Source organism: Anabrus simplex, chromosome 7, assembly GCF_040414725.1.
Source record: "Anabrus simplex isolate iqAnaSimp1 chromosome 7, ASM4041472v1, whole genome shotgun sequence".
Lineage (NCBI taxonomy): Eukaryota > Metazoa > Arthropoda > Insecta > Orthoptera > Tettigoniidae > Anabrus > Anabrus simplex.
Genome location: NC_090271.1, coordinates 143,554,061 through 143,576,751, shown reverse-complemented (window position 1 = coordinate 143,576,751; position 22,691 = coordinate 143,554,061). Strand labels below are relative to the sequence as shown.

The window sequence follows — 22,691 nt, the reverse complement described above, 5'->3', positions numbered from 1 at the left end:
TAGTTTGTGCAGTCCAACAGATCTTCTTTTTTGGTATAGGAATGTAGATGGATCATTTCAAATCAGTGGGCCATGTTGTAGTTTTCCAAATCTTCTGACATAATGCTGTTAAAACTTTGACCAAATCTTATTCTGTAGCTTGCCATATTACAGCTGGAATTCCATCAATCCCAGAGACCTTCCTGTTTGCAAATGATTTAAGAGCAGATCTTATTTCATCTTCCAACACTTGAGATTCCAGGTGAAATGTGTCCTTTCCACTGGACTATCATCATGCATATCTTGTTTATACAAGTCCTCAATATACTCTTTCCATCTATGCTTAATCCCTGATTCATCGGTTGTTAACTGACCATTCACCATTCCTATCCTTGGTGAAATTTTTCTCAAAATGGATGAAGGCCTATACTGGAATATCCTTTTCATATTGCCATATTGCCTTTTTTCTAAATCAGTACAGATTTTGTTATAGTACTCTTATTTTTCTCATTGAACACTTCTTTGAAACTCTCAGTTCAGTATTGACACGAGTTCTCTGTCCATCCGAATTTAAGCTTCCTTTCTCCTTTTAGCTATTTGTATTGTTCCAATTGACATCCATTTTGATTTATTCTTCACTGTAACCATCAGTAAATTATGGTCACACTCCTCCTTGATGAAATCCTTAATTTCAAACCACAATTCATCTGCTTCCTGGTGGAGAAGATTTACCCAAGGCTCCAAAAGGATTTGTAAGTGATATTTTAAAACTAGTTGGAATGTTTTCTAGGTCATATCTTGGGAGATCTTAGGTCTCTGTCTAAGTTTGACTTGTAATTTACACATCAGAAATTCATGACCGATCCACAGTCTGCACCTGGCCAAGTTTTTGCTGTTGTAATGGCACCCCTCCATCTTATAAAACCAATAATACAGTCAGTTCCATCAGATGATGTCCAGGTGTGTAAGTGATGATTTTGGCAATGAATAGATTGTTGTAATCAGAGAAGCTGTAAAGCTGTTCTCCTGATTCATTTCAGATGCCTAATCATAAGTATATTACTTATATTTTGTAAAAAAGTAACAGTTACGAGTAAAAGTTACTAAAACAAAAGTATTTGTTAGAAGTTCTTTGCCTTTTTTAATTTTTGCATTCCAGTCTCCAATCAGAAGTAACACACCTTTTCTGCAAATTGTATCTATTACTGCCTGTACTTGATCATAAAATCCATCAATATATTCTTCCTCAGAGTCGGTTGTTGTGGCATATACCAATATTGTAGTCAGGTTAAGAAGTTGTCCTTTAAAATTCTACTCAGTTACAATTACAAATTACCTTTTCAACAAGTAGTAAGTAAAATTATTACTTCCAGAACACCAGTCTTAAGAAAATCTGCAACCTTTTTCTCATGAGACTGGAATGATACCAAAGTGTGCAAAGTAGAAGATGCATGTTTTTCTCTTTCAGCATAGAAATATTATGTGACTATTCTCACTTTTTCTCTTCCTGGCCTTCATCTCAATTTATTGGAGCCAGTATCTGTGGTAGATTTGACCCAGTTTTACAGCCAGATACCCCTCCGGATATCAAGCATATGTGGAGGGAACACATATTCACAATTGTGTGTTTCTATGGTGATTAGGAGCAAATACAGTAGAGATAATACACGACAGTCTGCAAGATATCGAGGGACAGCGATTAGAGCTCTGTCTAGTGGAGTGGCCTAGAGTTACTGATTCTGTCATAAGAGCACGTGTATTTGTTTGTGGAGTTTTGGTGTTATTTATGCGTTTGCAGTAAGTTAACATAAATAAATTGTAGCATGTAGTCATTCCTTTATATCTCTCTCAGCATGAGTGGAAAGATATGTGCTGTGTTTGGTTGCAATAACTATGAAGTGCAAAAGGATTTGCGGTCTTTTTTCTGTTTTTCTCGTCCCAAGAAAACGTAAGTAAATATTGTGTTTGCATATATATTCTTCCAGAAACAAAGATATTTTTTATCGTACTTCCTAAACTTCTGACCTGTGCAACCCACATTTTTACTGGCTTAAAATATATTAAGCTTATTTTATTGTATAGTGCAGCAGTTAACCTGCAATACCGATGTGTTGTAAGTGTGAACTTTGGGTTTTAAAATGTCAGAGAAGTAACTTCGATAAGGTACATATGAAAGAAGGACATTATGCTTGAATAAGAATTATATGATCTGTTTAGATCATTTCAGGTCAGCGACTTTACAAATCCCTGACTATACAGCGAAGGGTATGTTAAATTCTTTAATTTAATTGTATGTAAATATTCCTCAAAACATAACTATTGATAGCATTTTCATGCTTTCCTTTATGTTATCCTTCTCCTTAGATTAAAGCCGTGATCTGTACCAACACAGAATCTCCCAAAAAATGAAACATCAAATGCTACCGACCCTTCCAAAAAGGGTAGTCCTTTCAAGAGAAAAAGACAGGAATGTACCAATCTGTTTATTGAAAAGTGACTTTTTCTTTTCTTTTAATGCTCTTTGTTCACTCATGTGGATCTTTTGCCACTACTGGCACCATATTGTACGAACCTGCATGTAATTGGAATGGTGGTAGTGTGGAATGTTGTGTGTGAGGAAAGGAAGATTAAGGACATCACAAATACCTAGTCCCCAGGCCAATTAAAAACCCCTGACCCAGCCGGGAATCGAACCAGGGGCTGCCGGGCACCAGGCGGACGTGTTCTCCCCTATACCATGGGGCCGGACTGAAAAGTGTCTTAATGTGATGATACAATGTCTTTTAATTGAGGGAATAGACAAATCTAACTGGAAACATTCAGGCAGGAATGCTAAAGCAAAAAAGTAATGTATAAATGAAAGGTCAAGTCATTTCACAGCAGTGCATTTCACATCTTGATTATATGTCTAATTTCAGTCTTTAAATAACAACCTGTTAAATAATAATTCTTTCATTCATCCAGAACTTCTTTAGCAACTTTGAAGTTAATATCTTAATAACACTTTCTTTCTAGACATAATTTATTTATTCCCATATATGAATTTGCATTGATATTTGAATTTAGTGCAAATTTCCAGGTCACGCCACTATCAATCACTACTGATCTGCGTTTAGGGCAGTCGCCCAGCTGGCAGATTCCCTATCTGTTATTTTCCTAGCCTTTTCTTAAATGATTGCAAAGAAATTGGAAATTTATTGAACATCTCCCTTGGTAAGTTATTCCAATCCCTAACTCCCCTTCCTATAAATGAATATTTGCCTCAATTCGTCCTCTTCAATTCCAACTAGGAGCACCAATTGCGAATCGTCTCTCATTTTAACAAGGCTAAATCCAGGAGCGTCATGTATTGTCTATACTGTATTTGTTAGGAGTGTGGTGTGTTACAGTATGTGTAGATGAGGAGAAGTGTATTAACACAAACACAAACACCCAGTCCCCAAGTCAGTAGAATTAAGCATACACAGTTAAAATACTCGACCCAGCAGGAATCGAACCTGGGGCCATCTGAACCGAAGGCCAGTACACTGACCATTCAAGTGATTTTTTTTTTGCTAGTTGCTTTACGTCGCACCGACACAGATAGGTCTTATGGCGACGATGGGACAGGAAAGGGCTAGGAGTGGGAAGGAAGCGGCCGTGGCCTTAATTAAGGTACAGCCCCAGCATTCGCCTGGTGTGAAAATGGGAAACCACGGAAAACCATTTTCAGGGCTGCCGATAGTGGAGTTCGAACCTACTATCTCCCGAATACTGGATACTGGCCGCACTTAAGCGACTGCAGCTATCGAGCTTGGTCAAGTGATTATCATCACTGAGATTAAACATGATACCTTGTCATCTTGAAAATAAATTTTTTCCATAATATTTATTTTTGTTAGTGACCTTTAGCATTTCAGATAATTTGCCAATTACTTTAAAAGTAATTGGTTCTGAAAACTCTTATTGCTAAGCCTCAACCTCCTGAGGGTACTTGAAGGAATACTTGTCTAATTTTAAGAGCAATTATGTAGATTAAGTTTAATGCCATTCGAAGTACCGGTACTGAAGAGGTAAGAAAGTACCTCATCCAGCAATGGTGCTGCAGTAGTAGAACTGAAAATGAAGATTTTTGTGTTTCTGCTTCCAATCGATGTATATCAATTACTGGAATGTACCGTAACAATTAAAATTTAATTTCAAGAAGTACCACATTACTTATATTTTGTAAAAATTTCTAAAAAAGTATTCATTACAAATAATTACAGTACTTTTACTCAATTACTTCCCAACCCTGGGTACCTACATTAGTAAGGTTAGATACATCTGTTACAGATTTCTTGCTTATGTGGCAACCAATTATTACCTCACATTGCTATTTTGTAGGCACACTAAGCAGTAAAATCTCCCTGCCTCCTTTTATACAGGTACAATGCACCATTTGTTATTGTTTACTAATGTACAGGTGTGTCCAGATACTTATGATCAGAGAGAAGAATAATGAATGATTATAGAAGTAAAGGGAATATAAAATGTAGACTAACCCAAGGAAGGAAGACCTTTCTTAAGAAAAGAAATTTGCTCACTACAATCACATATATACATATTAGAAAGATGTTTCTTAAAGACTTTTGTATGGAGGTGGCATTTTATGAAAATGAAATATGGACAATAACTGGTGCAGAAAGAAATAAAGAAAGAAAGAAAGAGAATAGAAGTCTTTAAAAAGTAGTGTTGTGGAAGTCTGTTGAAGGTGAGGTGAGAAGAGTGGACCACAAATACATACTGTATCAAGTTGTTGCGAGGAGAATGATTTGTCAAACTTTGACTAGAAGAAATTAATTGACAGAACATACTTTGAGACACACAGAGCAAAGAGAGGTTGCACTTGCACCTGTAGCTCATGAAAAAGTTGGGTTGAAATGGGAAAATCTACAAGAAAAATAGGTTGTGTAATATAGAATGTGCTGGCCTGGTGGCCGAGCCTGCCTTTTAGCCTGGGTTTGATTCCCAGCCAAATCAGGCATAATTACCTGGGTTTCAGGTCTACTCAGCCTATCTGAGAACAAGAGAGAAGCTATCTGATGGGAAGATGGTGACTCCAGTCTAAGAAAGCCATGAATAACAGCCAACACCTCGCTATCTGGAGGCCTTCGGGATGAGCAGCAGTCGCTTGGTAGGACTACCAAGAATCTTACCTCGAGATACTCTCACTTTTATTAATACAGGCACTGATAGCTCTTGCTTCTACTTGAATTTTCATTCCAGTTAAAAACCTACCCACCCTTGCCACCTTTTCTGATACAAGCTTAACTTCTTGTAATACTATGGCCCTCGATCAAATGCCTCAACCAAATCATTGTTCCCTCAATTGTATAATTTCTGCTGTTTTTTCTGAAACTCATTCTTGTATACTTCTCATAATACACTTTCAGTTTTCCCACTGTCTTTTTATTATCCTATACTTCTATTATGACAGCCTGGTGGCTGCTTTTTACGTCTCCCCACAATCCATAAGAAATTTCTTATGAAATTGATAAGGTTTGGTTTTATTTTGTCACTGACACATACAAATTGTTGGTGACAATGTGTACTGTACTATCAATATGTAGAAGATCGATGTGTGTGTTGTAAGATCAGGGAGAAGAGAATTGTTGTTTATGCTTTGGATGTAATGACGACTGTCAATAAAGAGATTGTTTCGTTTAAATCGCTATTTATTCAGAACATTGGCGCAGTCAGTAAAATCCATTGATTAAATCCATAAACTAAACCTTCAGAAGATATTAAAATGGAAAGAAACAGTACTAGGCCTCTACCAATTTTTGATGTAAATGGAGATGTCACGAGCCTTGCTTCTAGATGGAAAAAAATGGAAAAGTTTGGTCAAATTGTATATTGCTGCAAAAGGAATAACAGATTCAGCTAGAAAACAGGCAATTTACCTACATTCGGGTGGAGAAGGCTTGCAGGACATATTTTATTCTATCCCTGAACACAACACAGTGTGTGCGAATTGAGTCAGCGAATGTACCTGGAAAATTCTCGGTAAGTGTTTCTTTAGTTATGCATGATAATGGCTAAGACTAATGAGCCTGTGCTTGTAGCAGATGAGGAATTCCTGCATGCCATTGACCCGGACGTATTCCAAGACAGTGACAACCCTCTTTCACAATCACCAGTAGCTCCCCTACCCCAACCTGAGCCCACAGGAATCCTACTGAAACGTGTCTTGTCGCAGTTTCCTAGAACCCTGCAATGCTGCCACATTAACCGTTTATCACTTTTAAGTTACTTTGATGAAGTCTGTTCTATAATTACTGATACAAATATGCATTTAATCGGTCTGAGTGAAAGTTGGTTGACTAACAGTATCAGTTCCGCGCTTGTAAAAATTGATGGGTATACTTTATACAGGAATGACCGCGCAGGTAAATGAGGCGGTGGTGTTTCAGTGTACTGTAGAGATGACATTAAGAGCAAAACAATCTGTAAATCTTCCCCCAATGACACCCCGCATACTGAATATATGTTCCTTGAGGCGATCGTCAACCACCAGAAAGTGTTAATAGTAGTAGTATATAAGCCACCCAAGGTAAGTAATATAGACGCACTTGAAGCAGATCTGCTGAAACTTATACCAGGTTAAGAACACATCATAATCCTCGGTGATTTTAACATAAATCTCCTGACCCAGACTAGCGACTTGGACCGAATTCGCAGACTGTTCATTTCAGTGGACATGACCATCCTACCATTAGACACAACTAATCACGTACACACACACATAACGGCTCAACCCACACTCTAATTGACTACTTAGTGACAAATAATCCCCATAAGGCTGTCAAGCATGGATAAATCTCTGTCTCTGGTATCTCTACACACGATATTATCTATCTGTGCTACTCACTGTGGGTGCCGAAGTGTAAAGCTAAGTATATAAACTACAGAGACATGAAAAATATAGACTTAACTCTACTACAATATGACGCATATAATTTGCCTTGGGACGACATACGACAATTGCATGACGTGAACTTGAAAGTACATCGATTTAACTTCTTATTGTTAGGACTCTATGACAAGCATGCTCCTGTTCTGCAGGCAAGGGTTTCTCGCTCTCCTGCTCCGTGGTTAAACACTAACGAGGGAACGGTACGAAGTCGGACGGCGAATTTTGATTTGATTTTTACATATTCGTATAGGTCTTTTTAAGCTGAAACAGGTAGTGGAAGTCTAATTTTTCGCTGGTGGTTTTTAAGGGGCCATTTGGTAGCTCAAAGTTAGCGGTGCGCGCAATAAATTGTACAGTACATGCCAGCACACGTCAGCGCTCACAGCCAGCGGCTGTCTTGCCTCGCCTTCCCTCTCCACTCCTTCGGTTCTCCTCTCTCCCCCACCACATAGGGCTGCCTACAGTTATGTACAGGGGATGGCGGGTGAAGACTGACGTTAGTTGGGACATTTTATTTACAAAGATGAATTCATTATGGAAAAAACAAACAATAAAAATTGTTTACAAATCACTACTTAACATACAAATAATACATAATCAAATATCATCTGCATCATCATGACATTCAAAGTGTTCAAGAAATTACTTTATTCTAACACAGTCTGGCATTGGTCCATTGTTCATGGCATGATAGTGAAAATCTAACACAAAATGTGAATGACAAAACACAAGACAACAATGTGCGCACCTTATAAACGAAAAATTGGTACAATTATTTCCAGCACACTTTGTATCAGTCAAATCATGAAAATTCATTTGCGAGACAGTATGAAATTGTGGTATATTGTCATTAATGGAATAACCACCTGCTTTCCAAGCATATTTCAGCATTGGTACAAAACAATCAGCTTGTAATTGGTTATGCGCTAGTATTTGACAAGTTATAATGAAAGGTCTGTTTTTGGGTTTTAATTTTGACTGGCCGTGTAAATTCCTTACCCAGCAAATGTTGTCCATTCGACGGACTAAACATTTTATTTGGCGGAAGAGTTCCAGATCACACGGCTGGCAAAGATACGTACCGGTATGGTAGTTCCTTTCGGTATGTATTCAATTTGAACATGTTTGTTCGTCAGGGATTCATTGTGCATTTTTGCCCTGGCCACTGAATGAATCTATGAGAAGAAGATTTCTTCCGTCTTCCTGTAATTGCGGATGGAAAATGTTTTGAAACCAGTCACATACATGCCCTTCCCCATTTTCCCGGAAGATGAATAATCAATTACGACATATTTGAAGGCATCCATGTAGACTTTGATACTTTCTTGTACTCTAGGTCCAAACTTTCCATTAATTTCTTTGAAAATGATCAAGAACAAATGTCCCATTTCTCCGGCTTTAGAAATGTGATATTGCACTGTGTGGAAGTGCGTAAAACTATTTCGGCAAACAAGCGTAACAAGAACGTCTTTCACACCACGAAAATCATAACTTCTCTGTGTTGCCATTTCGTACTCAAATCGGGACTGGTTCGAATTCCAGATATTGGCATCCGGGATCTCTTTCTTTTCTTGCAATTCATTAATGAATGTTACAAACTTTTTAGCCACTTTGTGTCATACGAGGTACTTCTTCGTCTGTTTTAAACGTTGTTCTGACTAGTTTGGTTACTTTTCGGAACCGAATTTTCAAATGCCTTTTAAGGTTTGTCAAGTATGATTCGCTTTGGAGAGAGTGTTTGGGGCAATACAACTCTCTACCCTCACCAATCCAACGCTCAATGTCCGATTTTGTGACATATAAATAACGCATCCTTGCCTTGGTGAATTATTCTTTCACATAAGCTCGAACCATCGCACATTTCCTAATTTCTCCATTGTGTTCAACATGGTTGACGATTCCATAAATTTGTCTCCGAGTTTTCTTATACTTCCGTACGGCGTACATAGATCCTTGTTCCTTTATTTTTTGATACATGTCCAACAATGATTCGGAATCATAATCTTCCACTGACTTACAGGGTCTTCCTCGGCCATCACAAGACTTGTCATCTTTGTCAAACTTATCTCCGTGTTTGCGTTTTTTCGGTGTTGTTGTCCCATCCTCAACGCCATCTTCGTCTTCTGAATCAACAAAAACAGCTTCTTCCCCCTGAATAAAATCACATTTCCCTCCAAAATTGCATCAAACATTGTCTTTATTTGTATATACATGATTTTCTCTTCATCAGAAAGCTCTGTAGCTTCCTGAATATTAACACCGTAGGCATTAATAAGAGCTGCAATAATGTTGCAAGCGGCCATAACAAAGTACCAATGCGATCTCCTGTATGTAGAATAGCCATCAGTCATGGAGAACTTGACCGAATAGAATAGGACTCGCCGTCTCATATACACAACTATTGGCAGCCGTATGTGGTGGGGGACAGAGGAGAACCGAAGGAGTGGAGAGGGAAGGCGAGGCAGGGCAGTTGCTGGCCGTGAGCGCTGACGTGTGCCAGCATGTACTGTACAATTCAGGGTGCGCACCGCCAACATTGAGCCCCCAAATGCCCCCTTACAAAAGACCAGCGAAAAATTAGACTTCCACTACCTGTTTCAGCTTAGAAAGAACTTCGCGAATATGTAAAAATCGAATCGAAATTCGCCGTCCGACTTCGTACCGTTCCCTCGTAAGATAAAAGCAACAATGGCCCGCCATGATGCTTTGTTTTGCCGATACAGAGCAACAAAAGAGCAAACGGATTTCAAACAATACTGTCGTCTACGGAACAAAACGAAACAATTAACAATTAATTAATTACTGTATAAATTTAGGAAATTTTCCAGACATTTGGAAGGATGCTCTAGTGATTCCAGTATTAAAGAACACCACATAAAATTATCCATCAGACTACTGCCCTATATCAATACTCCCTCCGCTTGCGAAAGCCCCTGAATGACTAATTCACGAGCAACTAACTGAATATCTCGCAAATCATTCACTACTATACCCGTTGCAATCTGGCTTCAGGAAGGGCTACAGTATGATGACAGTACTCCTTTGGGTAACAGATGATATCAGGCTTGTTATGTATAAACGACAGGTGACGGTACTCACGCTCCTTGGTTTTAACAGTGCATTTGATACAGTCAACAAACAACTACTCCTTTCAAAATTGCGCTCCCTTGGCATCGACCAGAGTGCGCTTAATTTCTTTATATCCTACCTCACAAATCGTTGTCAGTGTGTCTCAGTAAACAATGTTACGTCCAAATGGATTATCAGATCATCTGGCGTGCCTCAAGGATCTGTGCTGGGACCTTTATTATTCAGCCTGCATATCAATGATATTTCATCCCCACTTGTCCACTGTAAATACCATCTGTATGCTGATGACCTACAGGTATATTATACCAGTGTAGATAGTATATGCGAAGTGATCCAGCAAATGAATACAGACCTACAACGACTCACAACGTATGCCAGAAACAATGCCTTACTCATCAACCCACGAAAGACCCAAAGCATAATAATTGGACACAAAAAATTACTGTGTGCTCTAAATAATAATCACAATCCTCCTCCAATTACCATTGATGATACCGAAGTGCCATACTCCAAAATTATTACAAACCTTGGGGTCATCTTAAATGAGACTCTGACCTGGAATGAGCATATAACTAATGTGTGCAGAAAAGTACATACATCCATTTATCCTTTGAAGCGTCATAAAAATGTTCTTCCACTGGGCCTTAAATTAAAACTCATACAAACACTTCTATGTCCAATCTTTGACTACTGTGACAGTTTATTGACTGACTTAACCTGTGAACAAGCAACAAAGCTACAACGTGTACAGAACTCTTGCATTCGATATGCCTTCCAGCTCCAATATGATGCTCATATAACTCAATACTACAAAAATTTGGGATGGCTACGGGTAAATGACCGTAGAAAAACGCACCAAATGACCCTTGTCTATCAGTTGCTTTTTTCAAACAGCCCCACCTATCTATTGTCCAATTTTAGGCTTATTTCTTCGTTCCACGAAATTAACACTTGTTCCGGATCACTACTTGAAATAGCACCGCATCGAACAAATACGTACAGCCATTCATTCCTGGTCTCTGCTTCGAGATTATGGAATACAATCCCGGAAGATATTAAAAAGTCTTGCTCGTCTAGGACATTTAAAACAGCCTACTGTAAATTCCTCCAGAGTACATACAGTTGATTCGAATGAATGTAAGAGTGAATGACGTGTGAATGAAACCAAAAATTACGTACTAGATTTAAGTTCTTAGGCTATCCCATTTACGTTCTTACTACTCTCATTTAAGGCTATAGACTGTTCGTAGAAATAGATTACATAGTAACATCGATTCTAGTATACTCAGATTATAACATACTAATATTCAGTTAATTTATATTAGCCTTATATTTAAATGTTTTCCTTTAAGTTAGTTGTAGATATATTCTTTAGGTTATATGTTGATTTTTTTGTTATTATCCACACTCTATTTATCCTATAATTTTTCATCGGTAATAACCTTAATTAACTGTATTATTATAATTCCTTATCTGACTTACACATCTCAATAACAGTAATTGATTACAATGATATTTTAGATGAATACTGTAAAAAAAAAAAAAAAGTGGTTAAGTGTAAGAGAGGGCCAAGAGCCCTAACTTCGCCACTTAATAAAGACACAAATAAATAAATAAATAAACACTATTCCTACAGGTAAAGCTGTGCATGAATATACTTTATAATTGTTAGATAAACATCTTTTACCGAATAGCAATCCACTATTTGAGCAGCATATTATGAAGTCTATGTAACAGGATGTTGATGAAACATCTGATGCCTTTACATCTAGGTTGCATCAACAACTTGTCAAATGTGATTTTTAAAGATACCACAATAAAAAAAGAATTGGAGGACATGTTTATTTGTGACCAGTGCATAGACGGTTGCAAATCAGCTGAAGTCAGAAAGAGAATATTGGAAAAACCCTCTGTCACACTAGCCGATTTGGTTGACATTGGTTGGGCTGAAGAAATGATAAACATTCAGACATCACATTTTAGTAAGGACGACGGTTCTGAGCAAGAGGTGTATAGTATGTCGAATAGGAAGAAGTATGGGATTTCACAAAGAACTATTTCCAATAGTGGCAAAAACACTGGTGCTCCACCAAAAAACTATTTATAATAGTTATCAAAATAGAGGAGAAAGGAAATATTATAACTGCGGGGAAACAAATCACTTAGCAAGTGACCCCCCAGTGCCCTGCAAGAAACAAAGTTTGCCAGGCTTGTAATTTAACGGGGCACTATCGTAAGTTTTGTAGAACAAAAAGGACATATACATTAGAATCAGGTGAGTCAGCTGTTGATGATGAAGTTTCTTACGTGGGCAACGTTAAATATGAAGTTGGCCCTGGATGTAGTAGTGATTTAGACTACACCCTTTTGACAAATGATGAAAAAAACAGGAGACAACGGGGAAGACCACTTGTCTTTTGTCAGGGGTACCTTTCGTTTTTATTATTGACTCGGGATCTACTTGCGATGTTATTGACCAAGAAACTTTAAAGGAATTTAAAAGGAAGCAGGTAACCGATAAAGTAAAATTACTATATAGTTCAAAAAGACTTTTCACTTATGGTAGAACTGATCTGTTGGATATTTTAGGAGAGTTTGAGGCGGACATAATGCATTCCAGTAGAAAAATTAGTACCACTGTTGTAGTTATTAAAGGTAGGGGACCACCTATTTTGGGACGTTCCTTGGCTACAAAACTAGGAATATTACAAATTACTGAGCAGGTTAACCAGACAGTGGTTTCTGACACATCAAAGGCAGGCAAAATAAAGAATTTTCAGCTTAAATTACCAATCGACCCGAAAGTCCCACCAGTTATTCAACCCCTGCGGAGGGTGCCATTGGCATTGAAACAAAAAGTAGCACAATGTATCCTTGAGCTCGAGCAAAATGACATAATTGAAAAGGTTGAAGGACCGTCAATATGGGTTTCCCTTCTTTTACGAATTCCAAAATGTGACAGCGTTAGATTGCGTGTCGATATACAAATGGCAAATAAAGCTGTACTAAAGGCTAGCCGTCCCTTACCAACCATAGAAGACCTACCCCCTGAAATAAGTGAAAGCAAATACTTTTCAAAGTTGGATGTTAGGTCAGTTTTTCACCATGTAGAGTTGCATCCAGACTCATGGGAGATTACCACATTTAGCACACATTTAGGCTTATATAGGTTCAAGCGGCTAATGTTTTGTTTGAATCAGGCAGCTCCTGAGTTCCAAAAGATAATGGAGCATCTGGTAAGGAACAAGATACCTACAGGAGTTTACATATTTATTGATGACATTCTGGTGTATGGGGAAACTAAAGAAATACATGATTCAAGATTAAAAAAGGTTTTTGAAGTTTTTCGCGAGCACGGTATTGAACTGAATGAGGTAAAGTGTGAATATGGTAAAACTTCAATTAAGTTCTTGGTTCACATAATATCAGTTAATGGCATTAGGCCTACCGAAGACAGAGTGGCGGCTCTGAAGAATTGCAGAAGACCACAAAATGTGTGAGCTGAGAGGTTTTCTAGGCCTACTGAACTATGTAAGTAGATTTATTCCGAACATATCAACTATGACAGAACCACTGTGACAGCTTACACATAAATCTGCACAGTTTGTATGGAAACAAGTACACCAAGAGGCTTTTAATAAAATAAAAAAGTACTTACATCTAGTTCAGTTTTAGGATATTTCAACCCCAAGGACGAAACGATAGTGATGGCAGATGCTGGCCAAAAAGGACTTGGTGTGGTGCTGATACAATGGAACAATGAAGGGATCCCACGCATAATTTGCTATGTTAGTCACAGCCTGTCAGATGCCGAACAAAGGTACTCTCAGGCGGAGAAAGAAGCACTTGGGATTGTCTGGGTGTATGAGCGTCTAAGGATTTTCCCGACAGGTAAGCAGTTTTGTCTGTATACGGACCATAAACCACTAGAGGTCATTTTTGGGCCTGCGCGAGAATTGAACATTGGCTTCTGCGACTCCAATCTTTTGACTTCCAAGTTAAGTATGTAAAGGGGCAAAATAACATAGCAGATCTTTATCACGGTTAAGTGAGAATTCAATCGGTGGAGCCAAGAAGGACAATTATCTGATGCACTTGGCTACATATTTGGCACCAGTTGCATTATCTTTGGAGGAAATAGATGAAGCTTCAAAAATTGATCCCACTCTAAAAAAAGGTCCGGTCACATTTACAAACAGGGTAACACTTCTGTATCGACTCGAATGTCAATCATCCACACATTCTTAAGAACATTGCAGTATTTTCAACAAATTGAGATGGTCCATAAAGGCCCTATTTAAACATCGTTATTCAACTTCGTATTTTTATTTTTATTAAACTGAACCATATCACCATATGCCATTGACTTTCGATTTATCTCTAGTCAACAAGTATTGACGGTCACATGACCATATTTCACTATTATTTTATGCTACATTTTTATTAAATACGACCATCATTGTCATTTTCGTTGTAACCGCTGGTCGGCCAACATAATTTTTAGCAATCCTATCACTCGTTTATGACAAACTGTTACTTTGTTCTTTCTTTTTAATTATAATAGAAACCTTCTAATGTCATATCACCATTACTTTCACCAATTGTAATTTTACTGACTCATTGTAATATCTTTATAACCAACTTAACTTTAATTCTTTTACTATATGTTAATTATAATTTTAGTCTCTCCAAGGTTTTTTAATTTTATTTCATGTATATATAAATCAGATGCCTGTTTCTATTTTTAAGTTAAGATAATGGCTGATGATGCCTGAATTCAAGGCAAAACATGTACCATTTTAGTTAATATGCCAAAGTAAACCAACTAAAGTATGACATTTTGTATTGATTAGGTGGTAAATTCAATAAATTAACTTATTGATATTATTCCATTCAAGTATCATCAATACGGATCAAGAATGATATTTATCACATGTAATATTTTTAATAGTTCTAAATTCTGTATGTAATGTTCCTTTTTTGATAAGACTAACAGTTTATCTTTTATTTTGTTTTTGTTAGATAAAGTGTGTACCAGACTAGGGAAAAGCATTCTTTCCTAGAAAACTGTTTGAGTTAGGAAGAAAATCTGTATGAAATTTTTTGTAGAGAAATTAATTCTATGTACACTGGGAGTTACATTTTTAATAGAACTAACAGTTCAAGCACTTTTACAGGTCCTGGGTACACAATTTTTCCAACCTCCTCAAGTTTAACATTGTGTGAGCCCTAGATAAGCAAGCACAATTACATAGAGCCTATAGTAATCTGGAAGAAATGAGCTTTCTAATGGCAGAAGAAATACTGCACTAAAATCGGTAGTGAGGCTCCCAAAATTACCCTCTATATTCAAACTCAGAAATTTTATCTTTATAACAATAGTGTAGATATCTTACAGTAGAATGGATTGTTACTTCTTAAGTTTTTGTAACATACAGTAGCAATGCAGTTCTAATATTATTTCAATTCATATTAAATCTCCTAGTGATGCAGTTACATAAAATAGAAAACATCAACAAGCAGGAGTTACTCTTTTTCAGTCACAGTACAGTATTTCAAAGTTTCTTGATGAAGCTATTTTTTAGTTTTATAATAGAAACAGTATATTTTAAATACAATAATTTTACTTACTCTTGGTTTCTCTGGCATCATTTTGATGAAACGGGCTGTGTGTTGATTTAATACTGATATGTTAAATGCAGTTCCCCGATATCTGTAACAATGAGATGTTCAATTATTATTTGTACTGGAAGGCTGAAAAAATGTTGAATCATGATCCTGGTGTGAGTGTGTCTCTCTCTCTCTCTCTCATCCAATTAATGACCTTAGCCTACTGTATATACCCATCATACAGTACTTTGCAAAGTAAATTGTACTTTCAGTCTTTGATCCATACTGGTTCTGAATATGGAATACAAACCACTTTCTATCAGGATATGCAATTTTAGGTTTTCAAGTTATAATAATTTTATGTATAATTAGTTTTTGTACCTGTCATTGATGGGTTAGATTTTGTACAATTGCAGCAGTAATGCCATCTAGCAGAGATGAGTGGCAGCAAAAGAAACAGAGCACACCTCAACTAACTTAGCCACAGTTTAACATCATAGGACATCACATTTTTTCTTCCAATATTGGAACATCTGAGACATAGGGAACCCCCAATTCCCCACCGGGTCCCTTTATGATTCCTTTTCCCTGCATTCGCCCCTTCACGCATTTCCTCTCATTTTGATAGTCATCTTCATTATCTTCCTGATTAACAGGGCCAGATGATCATGCAGTTATGCATCTTACAAAGGTATTTCACAACTACAACTGCTATTATCCCCATGATGACTTAAATATTTCCATGTCAGCAAAGCTCACAGGTGATATCTGCATTAGGGTTGGCTCCATCAAAAAGGCCGTCATGACATATAATTTTCAGAATTAAATTTAAAGCAAATTTTATTTGAAATATTTCTAAATAAAGCTGACTGTTTTCAGAATGTTAGTAGGGGACCATTTCAACTCCTGCCATAGTCCCCCTTCTCTTTTGAATATTAAAATGTCATTTAGCTCAGGATGTAACACAATTGTAAAATACATGAAAATTTTCATAAAAGTAATACTGTACCTTAGAACTTCTGAAAGGATGTTTTTCCCACATTTTTTATTTTATTTAGTGACTTTTAGCAATTCAAATAATTATAATAATAGTTGGTTCTCAATTTTCTCATTGTTAAGCTTCAACCACTTGGGGTTGAAGTACATCTTTGCATTTACTAGAAAGATGCCTTACAGGGATACTTAAAGGAATATCTGTGTTTAATGTTAAGAACATTCTCAGTAGTGATGGATGTTGAAGGATAAGTTTGATGCCTTTGGAATTACTGGTACTGGAGAGGCAATAAAGTACCTCATCCAGCCCTGGCTGGTGAAACTACAGGTTCTGCTGTAGTTGGACTGAAAAAGTTATCTTTATCATCACTTTATCTTTTTCCATTTTTGCTTCTATGCAATGTATATCACTTACTAAAATGTATCAATTACAATTTTATTTCAAGAAGTAAATTATGAGTAAAAAATTACATTTTGTAAAAAAGTAATGATTACTAGTAAAAGTTACTAAAACAGTATTTGTTTCATGTAATTCAATTACCTCAATTATTGCTCAACTCTGGTTTCAAGTGTGTATATGATCATTTTAGCCTCGCCATCAATACACAAAAAATCCAAGATTCTTGCACAACCTGCCACCAGGACTGGCCTTACAGAGATAATTCTATCTCAGATGAGACTCTGGAACAAGTAGATCACTTTTCATACCTTGGGTACATCTTGTATAAATGATGCATTTCAGAAGAGGATGTGGAAAACAAACTCTGTACTGCCACTTGACATTTGGTAAGCAATCCAACGGGGTGGGTCCTCAGGAATAAACACATAACAGGTCATACCAAACTCATGGCATATAAAGCAGTCATCATCTCAATATTACTCTATGGATGTGAAACCTGGACCCTTATACCGCTAAGACATCAAGAAACTTGAGCATTTTCGTCAACAGAAACTTTGTTCCTTCTTAAATATCAGATAGGAGAACCATGTCTCCAATCTTGCAGTTCTTGAGAATGCATGCATGAGCAGTGTAGAAACCTCCATCATTGGCCATCAAATTCAGTTGACTGGAAACGTCTGCCATATGAGTGACACCAGGCTTCCTCGCCAATTCTTGTATGGTAAACTTCCTTCAGGCTGGTGTCCCCTTGAAGTGTTATAAAGACCTAGGACAAACTTGCCAAGGATTGCTCGCTTTGGCATCGAACCAGCTCTACTGTTGTTGAACTGTTTGAGCAAGAGCATCACAGGCATGAAGAATCTAAACAGCAAATATGCATTCTCTGTCGGGTACAACCTCGTCCTCTCCTGTCCATCGAGTGCAATCTGTGTGGATGAATGTTTCATGCTAGAATTGGCTTGTTCAATCGTCGGAAATTCAAGTACAAATAGCAGTGAGTGGAAGTGGATTGTAAACAGGAAAGATTCTATCATATACTCGGAAACAAGTTAACAGCCGCTGCTGTCGATAAGATAAAAAATTTGATATGACTTGATGTGTTACTTTGTTATCAGTCTGCTCTACTATGTGCTGTAGGTTAATGAAGTACAGATTTGTCAGCAAACTGCTCAGTTATTAAAGAATTCCTGTTTTGCTCAGAGTGCAGTTTCTGAGAAGGAACTACATATGAAATTTCTTTCCTGAATATAGAACACTGTAATACTTACATAAGTTGCAAATTTCCAGTTGCACTCTTCGAGAGGAGATGCATTACTACAGGTTCATCATTAACATCTGTCTCAATTATTGGACTTGACAGATTAAAATTATCTTTAACAACCAGATGATCGTTATCAATATCAACCTGCAATATTGAAGAAAAAACAGTTAGCATAAGGTATAAGAAGTAGAATACAGAGGATGCCCTCTTAACTGGATATTGCTGGTATTAATCAGTCTTCGCAGTGAATAGCATCACTTACTGTTTCCCACGATCCAGCAACTATGCAACTTGTTTCCTATTGCTCATGACTTACAATAGCAGATGATGTTTTAGTCAGTTTGCTAATTTATTCAGTACAGAAAGCAGGTGTGCTACTTTACTGAGTGTAAAATGAGTGCTGGGTAAAGAAAACGGAACATTTTAACAAACTAGCAGGAACTTAGTGCACTGGAATGTTGAGATAAAGGTAAATCTGTGCAGTTAATTTGTTATGAATTAGGAGTCCTGAAAAGTACAACGATTGGCAGTATTATTGAAAATCTCAGCAGAGTTACTGTGCTCAGGTAGATCAGAAAATAATATTTTCTACTAGACTCACTTTAAACAAGCTTAAAAACGGAATTATCAATGATGTTTTATGGCTGTGGTTTGAACAAGATCATTGTAAAGGAAGTCTAATTACCAGATCAATAAGTACAGTACAGTATTTATAATTTGAACGTGTAACAATATTGTAAGAAAACCCCAATATTAATGTCTACATGTTACACATTAAAAAAAAAAAAAAAAGGTCTCCATCTCAGGATTACTAGAAAAATATTATTCATTAAATCCTTTATTTGCATAAAATAGTCATTTATTCAAATAATAGGATGCTTACATAGTTGCACTTAACTGTATTCACAGTAGATGGCTCTATGAAAGTTGTCTCTGCTGATCTTTCTATGCCAGCCTTATAGAGAGTTCTGTGAAAGTCACCTATGCAGATCTTCCCATGTTAGTCCTATAGATGGCTCTGTGAAATCATGTTATCACCCGAATGTAAGTTATTGCCCCATATTGGTCCTAATAAGTGAGAAACAGATAGGTCGTTGGAGAAACAGAAAGGAATCCATCTCAGAATATTTGATATTTCAAAATGTCCTTTATTTGACTCGAATAGTTACTTATTCGCAAAATACGATTCTGTGGGTGTTTTGTTAACTGCATAAGCCAGTAGATGGCTATGTGAGTCTGTGAATAAGTGACAGCGTGATCCACTGATCTTTCAATGCTATGTTTCATCGACTGCCACAGGAGTGTGCTGTCTATGCACTATGTTGGCCATTTCAATACACGCACACACAGTGTCATTATACCTGTAAATGGTTATTCTCTCAGATGGTGGTTTTGTTTGTGGATCCTTCAGTGCATACAACTAACTTCGCTTGCCTATCTCATAGTCCCCATGTAACAGAAACCTAATAATTGATTGTGTTAGTCATTTTTAGTGGTCAGGAGCATGCTTATATGGCTGCATATTTTCTTCTTTGTACAAAATGAACTGCTGTTACAGGGTATATTAGACTGAGGAGCATATCGAGTGTTACCTATTTCATTCCAGAGCGCCATTGTGGTACATTTTATCCACAGCACCATTATGGCACATTTGATTATTTCTTCGTAGCAAAACACCACTGTCAGAAGGCAGTGTAGCAAACGCGCCTTTGCGTTAAATTTGGAATGCAATGATGGTAGGACGTATCATCGTTAACTGGATATTCTGTGTTTCTTTACTATATGATCTATATTTTCTTTTCATAGTCACTTATTCCTTGACTGAATATCCAGTTACCTAGCTGAATGCCAATTATTATTCTATTCTGATGCTGAACAGCACACACACACACGCGCACGCACACATGCACCGAGTTTTTTATGTGTGTGAGTGTGCGTGCGTGCGTGCGTGCGTGCGTGTGTGTGTGTGAAATGAGTTCTGTTCTTAGGAGAGGATGCCCAAGAAGATGTGATGTTTTACGAAGTACTGTAGATGTCAGAGCTCAAACTAGGAATCGAGTTAATACTTTTCCCAATAGAGAAATAGTCCATTGGCTCAGAACACTATTCACGATAAAAATTATACACTGACTGACAGAGCAAATGCAACACCAAGAAGGAGTGGTCAGAACTTTATGCCAATTGCAGGGTAGACTGACGTCACTGAGGTATGCTCATGATGTGAAATGCGCCGCTGTGCTGCGCACGTAGCGAACGATAAATGGGACACGGCGTTGGCGAATGGCCCACTTCGTACCGTGATTTCTCAGCCGACAGTCATTGTAGAACGTGTTGTCGTGCGCCACAGGACACGTGTATAGCTAAGAATGCCAGGCCGCCGTCAACGGAGGCATTTCCAGCAGACAGACGACTTTACGAGGGGTATGGTGATCGGGCTGAGAAGGGCAGGTTGGTCGCTTCATCAAATCGCAGCCGATACCCATAGGGATGTGTCCACGGTGCAGCGCCTGTGGCGAAGATGGTTGGCGCAGGGACATGTGGCACGTGCGAGGGGTCCAGGCGCAGCCTGAGTGACGTCAGCACGCGAGGATCGGCGCATCCGCCGCCAAGCGGTGGCAGCCCCGCACGCCACGTCAACCGCCATTCTTCAGCATGTGCAAGACACCCTGGCTGTTCCAATATCGACCAGAACAATTTCCCGTCGATTGGTTGAAGGAGGACTGCACTCCCGGCGTCCGCTCAGAAGACTACCATTGACTCCACAGCATAGACGTGCACGCCTGGCATGGTGCTGGGCTGGAGCGACTTGGATGAGGGAATGGCGGAACGTCGTGTTCTCCGATGAGTCACGCTTCTGTTCTGTCAGTGATAGTCACCGCAGACGAGTGTGGCGTCGGCGTGGAGAAAAGTCAAATCCGGCAGTAACTGTGGAGCGCCCTACCGCTAGACAACGCGGCATCATGGTTTGGGGCGCTATTGCGTATGATTCCACGTCACCTCTAGTGCGTATTCAACGCACGTTAAATGCCCACCGCTACGTGCAGCATGTGCTGCGGCCGGTGGCACTCCCGTACCTTCAGGGGCTGCCCAATGCTCTGTTTCAGCAGGATAATGCCTGCCCACACACTGCTCGCATCTCCCAACAGGCTCTATGAGGTGTACAGATGCTTCTGTGGCCAGCGTACTCTCCGGATCTCTCACCAATCGAACACGTGTGGGATCTCATTGGACGCCGTTTGCAAACTCTGCCCCAGCCTCGTACGGACGACCAACTGTGGCAAATGGTTGACAGAGAATGGAGAACCATCCCTCAGGACACCATCCGCACTCTTATTGACTCTGTACCTCGACGTGTTTCTGCGTGCATCACTGCTCGCGGTGGTCCTACATCCTACTGAGTCGATGCCGTGCGCATTGTGTAACCTGCATATCGGTTTGAAATAAACATCAATTATTCATCCGTGCCGTCTCTGTTTTTTCCCCAACTTTCATCCCTTTCGAACCACTCCTCCTTGGTGTTGCATTGTTACTGTCAGTCAGTGTATATTTTAATTGTAATTTGTTAATATAGACCAAAGATGTTTTTTATCATAAATGTGATAGATTCAAGTCTTGCGAACAGAATTCATTGTGAACATTCTATAAATTTGTCTCTTAATCCAGAGAATTGAAAGACTCTCGAACAGTTTGTTAAATAACCCATATGCTATATCATATCATAATGAGACAAGAAATAAGTTTGCAGCTATTGCTGCAACAGGCCACAAGAAGTGCATTAGTATAAATTGCTGGATAAGACGTTTATCACATAAAATTCAATTCAATTTGTATTGACTAAGGTGGGCCCTTATTTTAATTGTTGCCTTTCAAGGGAATTTGATGTGATATACAGTCAACAATAAAAGTATGTGATTCATAAACTGCTTAGATCTTTATTTTGACATTGTCATTTTAACCAGTCATTTCATTATCCAACCAGGTGTCAAGTCCCGAACAGGCCGATTATGAGGGCAGCCACTGCACTTTGTTTCAGGATAAAAATTATGAACTAACAATAGGAGCATATGCCAGAAGGAAGACTGATTGACATAAGTGTAACTTAAGATTTCAATCAGTTTTTAAGTAGTACAGTGAAATCTCCATACAACAATTACCAATACAACAATAATCCCCTTTGTAATGATAAAATATTCTGGTCCTGGCATTAATTTCATTAACTCAATATAAAATGTATCTCAACGTACCTAATGATGCTCTCGTTAATGATAAATTTCTCCATTAAGATTGCCTTTACAGATCTCGGTGAAGTGCTTTCCTCCTGGTAATATGATAATTCAAGCACAAAAGTAATTAGGAACATCTGTTAATGTCATAAAAAGGCGGAACTTCCCTATTGTGTAAGCATAGCAAGCAAGAGTGTT

The 22,691-nt window shown here is 38.2% G+C and overlaps 1 protein-coding gene across 2 annotated transcripts in view; it reads right to left on the bottom strand.

Moving 5' to 3' along the window:
• Positions 1-22,691, bottom strand: part of LOC136877377 (propionyl-CoA carboxylase alpha chain, mitochondrial) — a 108,920-nt gene that overhangs the window by 28,219 nt on the left and 58,010 nt on the right. The window contains exons 12-13 of one of the 2 annotated variants that reach the window (XM_067151362.2): positions 18,278-18,414; positions 15,638-15,719 (exon numbers count right to left, since the gene is read on the bottom strand). In XM_067151362.2, the coding sequence (XP_067007463.2) occupies positions 15,638-15,719; positions 18,278-18,414 (219 nt within the window). Of the gene's footprint in view, positions 1-15,637; positions 15,720-18,277; positions 18,415-19,073; positions 19,289-22,691 lie in introns of those variants that run through there. The other variant, XM_067151363.2, reaches the window with a different exon arrangement.